The 14,205-nt window shown below is 40.1% G+C and overlaps 2 protein-coding genes across 10 annotated transcripts; one reads left to right on the top strand and one right to left on the bottom strand.

The window, feature by feature from the left end:
- Positions 1 to 882: 882 nt before the first annotated feature.
- ubxn11 (UBX domain protein 11) lies at positions 883 to 5,358 on the bottom strand. Of its 7 annotated transcripts, none has more exons than XM_039805015.1 (14): positions 5,019 to 5,355; positions 4,887 to 4,927; positions 4,243 to 4,377; positions 3,946 to 4,046; positions 3,822 to 3,873; positions 3,649 to 3,728; positions 3,468 to 3,573; positions 3,126 to 3,343; positions 2,954 to 3,031; positions 2,763 to 2,880; positions 2,566 to 2,669; positions 2,304 to 2,377; positions 1,543 to 1,692; positions 883 to 1,455 (listed from the first exon to the last, which is right to left on the bottom strand). In XM_039805015.1, the coding sequence occupies exons 1-14, from the start codon at positions 5,087 to 5,089 to the stop codon at positions 1,323 to 1,325; spliced, it is 1,461 nt and encodes a 486-aa protein (XP_039660949.1). In that variant the 5' UTR covers positions 5,090 to 5,355; the 3' UTR covers positions 883 to 1,322. The 7 variants fall into 7 exon arrangements, 6 of the variants coding, with proteins under 6 accessions (XP_039660949.1, XP_039660950.1, XP_039660951.1 ...); XM_039805016.1 differs by having other exon boundaries at positions 3,664 to 3,728; XM_039805017.1 differs by having other exon boundaries at positions 1,543 to 1,582; positions 3,822 to 4,046; positions 5,019 to 5,358.
- Positions 5,359 to 5,502: 144 nt separating this feature from the next.
- On the top strand, positions 5,503 to 12,410 carry fez2 (fasciculation and elongation protein zeta 2). Of its 3 annotated transcripts, XM_039805022.1 has the most exons (10): positions 5,503 to 6,173; positions 7,881 to 7,989; positions 8,157 to 8,273; positions 8,465 to 8,597; positions 9,561 to 9,826; positions 10,533 to 10,613; positions 10,759 to 10,834; positions 10,921 to 10,986; positions 11,591 to 11,616; positions 12,092 to 12,410. In XM_039805022.1, the coding sequence occupies exons 1-9, from the start codon at positions 5,833 to 5,835 to the stop codon at positions 11,599 to 11,601; spliced, it is 1,200 nt and encodes a 399-aa protein (XP_039660956.1). In that variant the 5' UTR covers positions 5,503 to 5,832; the 3' UTR covers positions 11,602 to 11,616; positions 12,092 to 12,410. The 3 variants fall into 3 exon arrangements, with proteins under 3 accessions (XP_039660956.1, XP_039660954.1, XP_039660955.1); XM_039805020.1 differs by lacking the exon at positions 11,591 to 11,616; XM_039805021.1 differs by having other exon boundaries at positions 11,591 to 12,410.
- Positions 12,411 to 14,205: the final 1,795 nt, after the last annotated feature.

The following is a 14,205-nucleotide window of genomic DNA, read 5'->3' as shown; positions in this document are numbered from 1 at the left end:
AATGTAACGGAAACCTTTGGGCCACATCACAGAGCGTGTGGAGGCCCCTACACTGTTTTTGTTCCTGGTAGATTAATGAAGCGAGTTGAAACTCTTCAGTCTGGGAGATCTTTGTAGAATCTGCTCCGTGTCGATAAATAACGTCAGTTTTACTGTACATTTCAGGTTGATAACGGAAGACTCTCATTCGACAGAGTGGTTAACTGTTTGATACATTTAAGACTAAAAAACAGTATTAATCTTTTAGTATTATTTATTTCTTATTGTTTGCGTTGACAACTCGTTGGGAAAGCCTCCTAATGGTTTGCTGTAATAATGTGCTAATTTGTTTTGAGTAAACATGTAAAGGTCCCATGAAGTGGCTTTCAGATTGTAATTTTCTCCTGTGGTTTGATGCGTTTCATATTCAATAAGATGTTGGGGCTGATGGGACGTGATAGGAAAGATTCACCTTCTTCAGGGAGAAGAGGAACATGTTTTAATCAGACGTGATGAAGATGGGAGGGGTTGGCTGGATCACCCCAAAATCCCCAATCACATTGTACTGAATGGAGTTTTGTTTGCCCCGAGTGCAGGATAAGCCATTTAAAAAAATACTATATTAAATAGGTGATACACATAGGAAGATAAAGGGATTTTAATATAAATATATGCAACAATGTCTTTGTTTTTTGTTTTTTTTCAAGCCATTTTTTCTTTCATGGGACCTTTTTTTTTTTTTTTTTTTTTTAAATGAAATGGCACAAGATTTATCTTTGGAAAAGTCAGGCTCCGCATGCCTTAACATCTCAAATGTTTTGCGAAAGGGAAAAAGATGTTTATATTTTCATACTTTTTGTCTTTGTTTGTATTTGCATATTTTAGAAATAAAGATTTTCAACATTTTGTTTTAATTTGTTTATTTAATTTTGATAGACAGTATATTCATCCCTTCTGTGCAGAAAACCACGAGTACTAGCTTTCAATAGCTTGGGATGCAGCGACTCGATAGGCCGGATTGGTATCGGCCGTAAAATGTATCTTATTAAGCCAATCGGGTATCGACCATGACCATGACCACCTCGTTATAAAATGTAGTGTTTCCGCTATCGGTTACATTCATTCAGTCACGGTGGACCACCAACTCCGTTTTTTAGAGGCACAGCAATCCCTGCCCTCATGTTACGTAACATAAAAATGATCCCAGGCATATAATGGGGGGTCAGGGTCCTGGTATTGTGCATGCCGGATATTAGTTACCGCTGTGCTTTTCCTACTATGACGAGTCAAAATGTGTGCTGGGAAGAAGGCTGATGCCTAACATTTTTTATAAAAAGTTCATTTTATTGTTGCTTCTTTCGCAGCAGCAGAGTAGCATTAGTCGTTAGTCCACATGACTGGAACGTCTGGCGGTCATCATCGTAGCAGCACCGTGGGTAAGCACTGATGATGTCGTAACCAGGGAGACCACCCCCTCTGTAATGCAAGCAAGCAGTGTCACATATTGTAAAGACCGAAGCTAACCGAAAGATACTTAGTCAGTGCAGGAGGACGTTGTCTCACCTGTGTTTGTCCAGATGTTGCCGCAGGTGGCCGAATGTTTCTGAGGAGAACATTTTCAGAATGTAAGTATGATTCCCATCTTCTGACTTCATCTTGAGTGTGATGACATCACAGGTAGACGAAGGCCTGTCAGGGCTGATCGTCTGCAGTCTAGTGACAGTAAACCAATATAATATTCATTACATAGAGTGTAACCCAGCTGCAGTGGGAAAGGCCTAACATTCAGAACATAATATAATAACTGCTCCTTTAGGAGATCCCAGATCCCTATCACAAGCTACCGAGTGCTGGCTGTCCATGGTGACCTGCCCTATTTTTTCCGACCAGTGCATAAAGTAATCTTGACAATCAGCCGCTGCGGCCAAATCCGTATTTAATCAGCCTTTACATCATGTAGTGTGTTCTTGGATTTAGTAATTCCTTTAACCCCATAAACCCCGTTTTCCTTGTAATTTCTACATGATGGATGGTGATTTGAACACGGGTTGACAGCACCGTAGGCTATATACTGAATGTCTTGTATCTTGCACTGAGTGTAAACCCAAGATTCAATATTTTTGCATGATGGCCCTACCTTTAGATCAAATGGAAATATTCTAGATCTGTGCATCATTTGATAGTTTACGCAAAATTCATCCCGGCCTATTTTGTATCTTTAAAGTATCCTCCGTCAGTTTAGGCAAGAAATTGTGTATCACAATTGATGGTATGTAAAAAAGAATCCGTGTGCTTGCATAATTGATGACAAAAAAATGTAATACCTCTTTTTTATCACTTGCAGTGCCGGCGTGTCTATGAGGATCACTGAGTTGCTTCTCCGGGCATCAGATGAATCCTAGTGAAAGTACTTGTTAGATAATAAGAAGCATACTTAAGTAAGTGGTAAGTGTACATTCAGCACAGCACAGACGAGATAGTGAACTATAGTGATCATCTGCTAAACACACGAGACCTGTGGGTACAAATGCTTATGCTAAGTAGGTGTTCTTGGAATGAGGTGGATCCTCTCTGCTTGCTGCTCACCAGCAGGGCAGCCCTCACTGAGTCCCTGATATCAATCACACGACCAGCCTTCACCACCACCTTTGGTAACCTGCTCAGGAACCGATCCATGCTCAACTTCTTGCCTATGACCAAAAGAAAACACAAGAATAACAATGAAGAGTTCCATCTCAAGTCCGACTTCTGGTTGTATCGGTGTGACGTTTTGCAGAACAGACCAGGTAATGGAGAGCTGACGGCATTTAATGATTCATCTTTCTTCCCACGAACAGCCTGTCCTTCGCCAGGAAACTTATTCCACGGTACGATGAAGTCCTCATCTCGTCTGTCATGAACCTGCACAAAAAATGTCTACGAATTAGCAAAGTTGCACATACATACATTTGCTCACAGACAAATAGACACACACCTCAAAAGGCACACCATCTGGAAATCTTTCTTGAAGCTCAGATGGAAAATACCCGTCCATCAGATCTTGCATGCACCGCTGCAAAGACCAAAGAAAGAGGATTTGAGCCACCAAAGAATCCATGGTTCAAGTATTACATTCATTCCAGTGCAACTTTAGTTAGTAAGCTCACCTGGGTGCTGTGCTCCTGATAAGAGCGGAAAGGACCGTCAAACATGACAATGCCGTTGCTATAGAGACTCAGTTGAATAAGATCCTTTTTTGCCAACTGTCCCCTAGTGGCTGTCGACTGCACAAAACACTCTCCCTCCCCTGCCAGGATGTTCAGCTCCTTGATCCTCTGCAGCACCAGGTCAAAGTTCATGTGGAAGCTCCTGATCACAGAGCCATCTTGCAAAATAAAGATACCCAACATGTTAAGTATCATTTTAGGTAGATGTTACGACGATATTATTGCTCTTTGAAAAGGTAAATGTTTCAGAAGCCTGTAAAAATGACGGCAGATGGAAACTACCTGGCTGCCAGAGGCCTCTCTCTAAGTTACGTGGCTGCTCCCTTTCAGCAGAGTCACTGCTCTCCCCGTCTCCCACCCAGATCAAACCATAGTCATTCAGAAAGCTCTGCAAGGTAGGGATCAGTAGAATTCAGTATGGTGTAATCACATGTTAATCAAATGTTTTATTAAGTCAACTTACATCCATTTCACGCACTTGATTCTGCAGTTGTTGGCACCTTCTTTTAAGGCCGTCTCTGCCACTCAGATCGTGGGTACTCTCTAAATCCACACACAGCCCACATGTAGTCAAAAATCTAACTCATTTATTTAGAAATGAAATCTAAATCCAAAACAAATATCTGTAGATGTTACCTGATGTATTCAGAAGTATCTGTTTTTTCTCCAAGACAGAAATCCTTGTATCCTTTAAGAAGACATTTAAAGTGAGTTTGACATGTTTGAAAGATGTTTGTTTTGTATTTTGCTGTGTTTTCACCTTGCGCTTGATCTCCTGTGCTTGGCTCTTCACTGTTTTCTCCAGCAGGCTCAATCGCTGCATCATGGCAGACATTAGCTCAAAGTCGCTTGGTGGAGCACCTAAATATCAGGGTCTTAAAGTACGTGAAAACATACATTGCCCTCTTAAATATATATATATATATATATATATATATATATATATATATATATATATATATATATATAGTAAGCTAAAAGATTCAGTTTGTGTACCAATAAATAAAAGAAGATATACTTGGCTTGGAATTTACAAAAACTTTGTATTTCCTCATACCTTTCTTCAAAGGGGCTTTTGACTTTGAAGTGGCGGCATCATTAGCTGGAGTGTGAGATGTCAGGGGAGGATTTAGATCAGAGGATTCATCATCATCATCATCATTATCATCATCAGCCAATGTAGCCTGAAATTCTGGCAGAAAAATATCCCAAAATGTGAAAGTCAAAAATCTGTTTGTCAGAGTAGTGTAACCAGTAGTGGAATGTAACGTATAGTACAAACAAAACATATGAAGACCTTATTCAATCCACCAATAAGAGCTTTTTTCTTATCATTTTATATATATAACCCATAATTAAAATAATCATAAGTTGCAGCTTCATATAAAATTGTAAAAAAAATGGCTCCACCTCAGCCAACAACAACAGTAAAATGCTATTTACACATTGATGCATGAATAACAATAATGTGATGATATACTGTATCACAAATTTACTTTTGATACCTTACATTGGTTTCCTTATTTATATTTCCTTATTTTTATTTTATTAGAATTACTTTAATTTACTTATTTTTTCACAGTGTGCTATTAGTGCTTTAAGTTTAAGTAAAGGATCAGCTTCCTCCACTGGTGATGAGTGCTGTTCCAGTGACTTGTCAGTGCAGTATATGTTTAGTATAAGATTGGACTAGAAACCTACCTTTGAACAGATTCCTCCTGAAAGGCACGCTTTGTCTGCCCCTGCGGGTCAAAGACATGTTGAATGTATAGAATGTTTCCTGTATGAGCTATAGCACTTGGATGGTTCCCAGTGAATATAACCATAACCTACCGTTGGTCATCCAGAGGGCCCTGCAGTGGAGCGCGCCTCGTTTTCTTCAGCATCGACAAAGGTGAGCTCATTTTACCTGAGTCAGGTTAGGCACTGCAAGTGAACTAGAAGAATAAATATCCCAAACTAGCTCGAATATTAACAGGCGGCGCCTCTTCATAGGGTGACCCGAGGTTTTTTTTTCCAGTTTGTTTGGAGTCCGTTGTTATTAGCAACGCAGAGCGTGCAGCGTGCAGCTGATATTGTAGAATGACGTGATGGCTGGGTACTTCCTGTTTCATCCGCAGAAGGTCGCTGTCATCTCTCGGTTTGTTTGTGTCACACACACATACACACACACACATACACACACACAGACACAGAAAACAAAGCTGTTGTTTTTTTTATCCTTCATTCATCAGTTATGTAGCCTACACATGGCTTGCAGGCCTGCGACACCACACATGAACTTATTTCGTTTTTTTTTTTGCATGAATAAGAAAAAACAAGAAGAAAAAATATTAAATACAATGGGACCAACTGATGAAATGAATAATGTTTATGTAGTATGTTTTTATGTGCTTTTGAAAACGTATCTTGATATCCAAACGCTCATTAAGTCTGAATATAGCGGTCACCATGCTATCATGGTGCTCTGGTTTGGTTACTTGTAGCCACTAGTCGGCCCGGTGCGGTGCAGCCATAGCCTAGGCTAACTGTCCGGGTCAGCATCGCTCGCTGTGGGAAGCGAGCGGGTATTCAGAGAGGATGCTGAGGCCTGCCAGTCCCACGACACATCCATCGTTAACCCGGGGCTATTAGGCTGGTCCGGGCTATGGCTGCACCTATCGCACATTTCGACGACGACTGGCCGATCTTGGGTGATTTGAGCATGGTTTCAGGCCAGAGGCTGCTGCCGCAGAAGGGCCGTACTGTAGCCTCCGCCGCGGGGGAAGCAGCACCGCAGCTTCTCCTGGACGATGATGATGATGATATCCCGGAGCTGCGAGATAGCAGCTCCTCCCTGGGGGAAACCGTCGCTTTCAGGTCCATGGAGGACCTAGTGAACGATTTTGACGAGAAGTTATCCGTGTGCTTCCGAAATTTCAACGCCAAGACGGACAGCATCGCTCTTGTGAATGTGATAACCGAGGACTCGCTGCTGGAGAAAGACGAGTGAGTGTTTTTGTTTCCGGCCTGTCCGCAGGCAGGCTAGTTGTTTTTAATAATATAGCCTAGATGTTAAGCCTTTATCTAACAAAAAATCCTACAAATGTTATCTTAAATGGGACATTTAATTTCCTAGATCAGGAATGATTCTTCGAAATGGTGAAATCATGTTGAGGATGTGATGGGGCTATAGGCTACAGTGACACTGCCACCATCTTTTGTCAAGCCATCAAAACTCAGAACATAGATCTGCTTTGCCACTAAAATAACAGACTGGAAATGTACACACACACACACACACACACACACACACACACACACTAGGCGCACTCATATCGGCATAGTATAAATGGCTTTTAAAAACAGATATTGGTCGATATGAGTGGACTGAAGTTATGTTTTTGCTTTTGCAGCCGATAGGCTACTTATTTGATTGCACTTGTGTTTTCTATGATCACTTTTATTGTAGGCTGTATTTGTGTTTGTTTTATATTGTATCATAAATCTTCATGAATAGGCTATTGGTATTGCAAAAATACCCTATATGATGATTATTTAGAGCTAAAGTTGATTAATCTAGGGCTGCAACTAACAATTATTGTCATAATCGATTAATCTGTTGATTATTTTCTCCATTAATCAATTAGTTGTTTGGTCTCTAAAATGTAAGAAAATGGTAAAAAATGCGGATCAATGTTTCCCAAAAGCCCAAGATGCCGTCCTCAAATGTCTTGTCCACAACTCAAAGATATTCGGTTTACTGTCACAGAGGAGAGAAGAAACTAGAAAATATTCACATTTAACAAGCTGCAATCAAAGAATTTTAAATTTTTTTTAAAATTACTCAAACCGACTAATCAATTATCAAAATAGTTTGCGATTAATTTAAAAGTTGACAACTAATCGATTAATCTTTGCAGCTCTAGATTAATCGATTAGTTGATCACAAGAAATTAATCTGCAACTATGTTTTATAATCTATTAATCATTTCAGTAATCAGGAAAGTGGTGAGAAATTAAAATTTAATGATACATATATATATATATATATATATATATATATATATATATTTGATTTTTTTTTTTTGATTTTTTCATATCAGCACATTGCCATTCCAAAGACATTTAATGCGTTTTAGTAATAAACAGTGTGAAAAAAACTGGCACTAAACATAAGTTCAGTTTTCCATCAGGAGACACCATGCTGCACTTCTGGGCTTCTGTGATGCCTTCAAATGTCATCATCTATGACATTTTCAACTTAATAAATTCTGTTGAGGATTACACTCAACCTCTGCATCAAAACAGTTTAATCTGATTGTGACATTTGTGGATGTGATGTCTGAAAATATTTTTTTGGTGTCTTTGTATATAGAGTCACTACCAGTGCCCTGGCTAGAATAGGTTTGTTTTCCATAAATTGTTGTTATTAAACCAGGTCTGAATATTAAGTGTTGCTATTGAATAAGATATCCTGACTAGTATGCGTCAAAATAAATAAATGCAATTAAATAGCACCTTTTGTTAGACTTTCTCTGCCTGATAAATGTCTCTCAAACTCTGCATGCCTTTAGTTTCTGAAGTCTCAGGGTTACTTTCTTGGACTCTCTCCAGACTGCTTTTACAGGCTGAGTAATATGAAGAGTAAACAAAACTTAAATCATTTCACGATCATTTATATTTTGGACTGAAATGTTGTTTGGTCCTCCACAGAATCTGGAAGGTTTTGACCAGTAACTATGGCCGTGTGATGCCGGTGGATTGGAAACAGTCTCGAACGTGCTCCCTCCACATCCCCACATTCAACCTGGAGGAGAAGCCTGTGCGTGACTCTACCCCTCCCATCCCTTCTCTGTCCCACTTTCCCTTCAACCCCAGCCCCCCTCCTTCCCCAAATCTCTTTTCCGTTCATCTCGCAAATCTCAAATATTTATTGTGCCAGGGTTTAGCTTTGATTAAATTCCCTCCCCCTGCTCTGTTCCTGGCTAGAGAAAGACTGATGTCACGGCAGAGCTGTCGGACGATGAGGAGCTGAGGGAGCAGCTGGACATGCACTCCATCATCGTCTCCTGCCTCGCAGAGGAGCCCCTTTTCACAGCAGAGCAGGTAAGTGACATGTCAACATCAACCTCAGGTGTTCTTAATTCCAGATGTAGCCAAACAGTATCAAGTCTATGAATGCAGGGCAGCAGCTTAACATGGGCTGAAATCACTCTGTGTTTCCCACAACATAACTGATGTTTGCTAGGTTATTTCGAGTGCTGCCTCTCTGATGTGTGTGTTGGTGCTCTGCGCAGGTTATCGAGGAGATAGAGGAGATGATGCAGGACTCCCCCGACATGGAGGCAGGGCACAATCCCTCTCAGTCGGACCTCTCGATGCTCTCCCTGGACGTCCAGTGGTCCACCCGGAGCCCCAGCTATGAGTCGAGTTAGTGTCTAATAAGGATTTGGGGTGGGACAAATAAGCAGTATATTGCAGTCTTTTTGAAATTATGATACATTCTCTTAAGATTCTTTGCTTCACTTTTGTCAGTGGTACAGTATCAATATCATGATGCATTCTCTTATATGTGTCTTGTAACTTTGAGAATGCATAAAAAGTGAGGTGCAAACCAGTGTGAGCTTCAGTACAAGTTCATTAAATTTATAGCATAACCCTAGTGGTATAGTTTTATTATTGGCAACCAATTAGCTCCTATTGTTACAATGAGCCACACCATTGCACCAGGGAACAGGTTCATTTATTACAATGAGCCTGGGCACTGTAGTTTGTCTTGACTCAATCCCACACAGACACATACCATCCTGCTGACATAAATACTAACTTCAGCACCATTTGTGTATAAATCCACGGCTAAAAATAGTCCACAACAAATACGTTATTTACTTCTGTTTAAATAACATTTAATAAAAACTACAGTGCCCAGCTGTTTTTTTTTAATGAAACTAAATATTCATGATCCGTGTTTGACGGTTTATGTTTTCAGTAGGAATGAATGGACTGAGAGCAACAGACCAGGGAGGGAAATTATTGAGAGAAGGACTAATAACGCATCGCTGGCTTTGGTCTTTTAATAGGATTTGTTGACATAAATACATCTCAAATAATGCAAACCTTTAATGTTATCAATGGGCAATGGACTCATGATTGTATGGTGTCATAAGTTACCCTGCAACCCTTGATCGGTCCATGTGTAATAACTGATGAATCAAGGATCAATAACATCAGTAACAGCTGTGTTTTGTGTGTGTGTGTGTGTGTGTGTGTGTGTGTGTGTGTGTGTGTGTGTGTGTGTGTGTGTGTGTGTGTGTGTGTGTGTGTGTGTGTGTGTGTGTGTGTGTGTGTGTGTGTGTGTGTGTGTGTGTGTGTGTGTGTGGGTGGGTGGTCCAGGGGTGAGGTCCCTGAGTGTTGCCGAGCTGAATGAACGTCTGGAGGAGACGGAGACGATCATCAGGAGGTTCTCAGAGGAGCTGGTGCAGCAGTTGGCTCTCAGGGATGAGCTGGACTTTGAGAAAGAGGTGAAGAACAGCTTCATCTCAGCGCTCATTGATGTACAGAACCGACAGAAGGAGCACCGAGAGCTGCTCAAGAAGAAGAAGAAGCTTAAAGGTGGAGCCGGGACGTCGCAGGGCCACACGGAGAAGACGCTCGGATCAGTGAGTGCTTTTATTGTTTCACTTTTCTTTTTTTTTTCCATCTTAAAGGTCCCATGGCATGAAAATGTCACTTTATGAGTTTTTTTAACATTAATATGCGTTCCCCCAGTCTGCCTATGGTCCCCCAGTGGCTAGAAATGGCGATAGGTGTAAACCGAGCCCTGGGTATCCTGCTCTGCCTTTGAGAAAATGAAAGCTCAGATGGGCCGATCTGGAATCTGCTCCTTATGAGGTTATAAGGAGGAAGGTTACCTCCCCTTTCTCTGCTTTGCCCACCCAGAGAATTTAACCCACCCATGAGAAAGAGACATCATGGCTTTCAAACGAGCAAAGTGGCAGTTGGTCAAGGCCACACCCCCACCCTCCACCTTGCCCCCCCCTCTCTCCTCCTCAATAGCTACAGACACAGAAATGGCACATACTAAGGAAAGCTCATTGTGGGACTGGCTCTAGTGGCTTAATTCTGCACCAAGGCTGAATTTCGGGAAAGAGACTTCAGATATAGTATTAGGGGACCACTAAGGTCTATATAAAAGCATCCAAAGAGCACCATGTCATGGGACCATTAAGATTTTTCTTTTCCGCTGTTTGTTTGCATTTCTTGCTGTATTTGCTTTCCAACAAACTGTATTTCCCTGGAATATTTTCCCATCTTTGGTCACCCCTCTCGTCTTATGCTTCTCCACTTTACTTCCTTCCTCCTCAGCGCTTCAGCATGGAGGGAATCTCCTCTGTCATTCAGAACAGCTTCCGGCAAACCTTTGGAAGCGGGTGCAGTGAAAGACAGGTTTACTTTGTATTTCTCTCTCCGCTGCTGAACCTTATCTTCCTGTTTTCTGCACTGAAAATACACACTTTTACAGGAATATCATCCCACAGAACTATTTATCTCAGCTATCTTTCTCTCTCCCTGTCTTCATGTCGGTTTACAGTATTTGACCACAGTCATCCCCTATGAGAAAAAGGGACACCCTCCGTCGCTTGAGGACCTCCAGATCCTGACTAAGAGTATGTTTCTTCATCTGCACCAGCAGCACTTGAATTTTAGTGACTGTGATTGATCCATTCACTCCTCTGTTTCTGCTGCCTTGCAGTCCTACAAGCTATGAGAGACGACAGTGACAAGGTGCCCAGTCTCTTAACAGACTATATTCTCAAAGGTGAGCTTTTCTCCTTTTTTTTTTTTCTTTGTCTTTTTTTTTAACACACTAGAAGTTGCTGGTGTGATATGTTGGTAGTGTGTCTGCACTGTAAATGATGTTTCACAGAAACCAAAGGATCAATGACTGATCAATTGTGACTGCCGCAAGTTAAAGAACCACAGCCGCGGTTTTACATTTACTCTAAGTCATTTATGCTTCACATTACTGTTGGCCATCTTATCACATTATGTAGTTGTTTAGATTTTGTTTCCTACATCTCAGTCAAGAGTTTCAGTTCATTCTAAAAAAATAAAAACATCTCGAAACATTCTTGATATCGACAATCAAGTCACATTTGGTGAAGTTACATTGCCGTTGCTTGGTATTGCAGTTTAGAGCAGGTCTTTTAAATGCATCAACAATGAACAAGAAGAGCTCTCAGAACAGTTATTACAATTCGGCACTGCATTGCACGGTCTGTATTATAGCAGTGCCTCCTGCTAAAACATTGGCGCTCTATCTTTGATCTCGTTGGTGTCCTACACATGTTCTGTTTTCATTCTTTCACGTCTTCTTTCTCTACTTCTTATGATCTAACTTGTCGCTGCCTTGCGCTCACTAGCTCTGGTGTGAGCGATGGAAAGAGAGGTTTGTTTCACATGTGATGTGCACTGTTGTGGTTGTGGCCATTCAAACTGGGAGAGCGCCCCCTCTCTACCACTGAATTGTAGTGCAGTCTGACCCTGATGTTTTCCTTTTCACTTTACACCCCCTCTCCCACACGGTAACTGTCTGCAGCATGGTTGATCCCTCTCACTGACAGTGACTCACTGCCATACACGTTAAAGCACTATTTACCCTGCAGTTAACATTAAACACAGTTTTATGATCATTAGTCATCTAGCACTGCTAAGAGTGAAAGTATTTATCCTCACTGACTCACCCTACTTTAGAAATATGTTTGTCATCAGCACTAACGGGTGTGCCAAAATTTTGATATTTTTTTTCCCCATTTGTTTTTCCTTTCTTTATCTCCTACTTTGCAATTTGTACTGATCTTCATGCTGAGGCTTCATCCCTGCACACTCAACTCTGCTAATATTCATCTCTACTGTTATTAAAGTGCTTTGCCCAACGTAGACCAGAGGGACGGTGCCCAACACGCTGCAGAGGCTTCAGATGGTTTACCATGGCAACAAGATGAAGAGGACTCATTGTATTTTTTGCAGACATGAAGCACACTTAATTTATTCCTGCATGTTTTTACCTCAAGATGTATCTTTTTCTGTATTCGTTTCTTAATTTAGTTGTATTTATTTTGTGTTGAGCATTGTGATTTTGCAAACCCTGTGTTCCTGTGAGTTTTGACTTATTTTCAATGTTTTTTAATTTCCCTGCACTGTGAAAAAGTATCTTAAGTATGATAAATGATATAAGAAAGATACCCCATATATATATATATATATATATATATGGGGTATCTTTCTTATATATATATATATATATATATATATATATATATATATATATATATATATATATATATATATATACCGCGATAGAAGCTGAACTGTTTGGAAACTGAGCTCTGCTTGTTGGTTAGAAGTAATAGCCGAGCTACAATGCAAAGGGCTTTGTATTTATCTGAAGTGCTTAACTATTCACTGAGCAATGAACAAATGCACAAAGCACGTTAAAGTTGCAGTAATAGAGGATTATAAAAAGAGCTTTTCAAGCATCAAAACTGTAAAGCGTACACAGAGACATCAATATGTATCACAGCAGCACATGAGGCAGATCAGAGAAGCAGAAAGGGACGGGATACAGACACATAGAACATAATGTAATGATAATAAATAAATAATATAGTTAGTTACCTTAAACCTGTGTGCATAAACATATTGTAAAACCATCATATAATTCAACACAGCCTTCCATGTAGCAGCAAAGTGTGTTATCTGCTTTCATCTCAGCAGCACACTGCATACATACATCATTATTATTCTGTGGAAGATAAAGTGTTGATGGTCGAGTTGAAATGAACTGATTTACTAACTATGCATTTGATTGAATACTTAATTATGACCCATGCACTGTCTGTACTTTTGTGACGCTGACTGGAACTTTGAATCAGGGACGCGAGCGTCGACGTGCCTGCTGCGCACAGGGCAGCCTGTTACTCTGTATGTATTCTTGTATATGTACACACATGCCTTTTGGTCTTTGCCTGAACTTTTTTACATTATAAATAACTTATTTTCAATGAATGTCAAACTGCTGGACTACTTTTAGAACCTGCTTCATTGTTAATTTGTTTTGTAAATATTTTGTTTCAAATATATTGAAAAGAATCACACTCTCTTTGTTGAATGTATTTTATTAATTTCACACAAAACAAGTAATATAAATGCAAAATGAGTGAATACAATAACTGTATTTAAGCCCCATTCTATAGATAAGTAAAACATTGAAATGATGAAACATATAATAATAATCCCTCTATATTATTTCATTTTCTACAACCAAACGATATAAACGTTTAAAAAAAAGCAAGCAACAAAGCTTTCTCCCAAGGTTTAAATTCAGATGTATCAATACTGTAAATATTGATGACAAAAATGGAGGTGGTCTTTATAATCAGCTGTTTGTCTTTGAATATTATAAGGTGAAACATGTATTATTCTCCAGTTTTTATAGTTATTTGCAGGTCTTTTTGCTCATGTTTGGAAATAGAGTTTTCATTGCATCACTTTAATGTGTTATTTGGCTGTGAGGTATGTGTGTGTGTGTGTGTGTGTGTGTGTGTGTGTGTGTGTGTGTGTGTGTGTGTGTGTGTGTGTGTGTGTGTATTCAGAAAGTGAAATGTAAGACCACTAATCATTTAGAGGCATGGACATTCAGCTTTCTTGTTGCTGCCTGAGGTCACTGAAACTCTCTGGTAAAGAACAGCCTCTTACAGAAAAGAGATTGATGAATATTAACAAATGTTAAATTCATAACACTGTTTCTTCATTATATAAGTCTCTGCCACGTGTCAGCTGCACCTCCTCCAGCTCACTGAGGAGATCCAGATGCAGTGCTGTGGATAAAAAAATAAAAGAATACATCCAACCTCTGGCCTGTTGGAGCCCTCAGCAAACAGAAACACAACAGATCCTTCATCCATAATTCATTGAGCAAGCCACTATGAAAAGGCCAACCTGTTTGTAGCCTGTTTGTTGCTCTTGATAGCACAGA

The sequence above is a fragment of the Perca fluviatilis genome, chromosome 7 (assembly GCF_010015445.1).
Source record: "Perca fluviatilis chromosome 7, GENO_Pfluv_1.0, whole genome shotgun sequence".
NCBI classification, from domain to species: domain Eukaryota; kingdom Metazoa; phylum Chordata; class Actinopteri; order Perciformes; family Percidae; genus Perca; species Perca fluviatilis.
The sequence above is the reverse complement of the archived record's forward strand: the minus strand, read 5'-3'. Positions and strand labels throughout refer to the sequence as shown.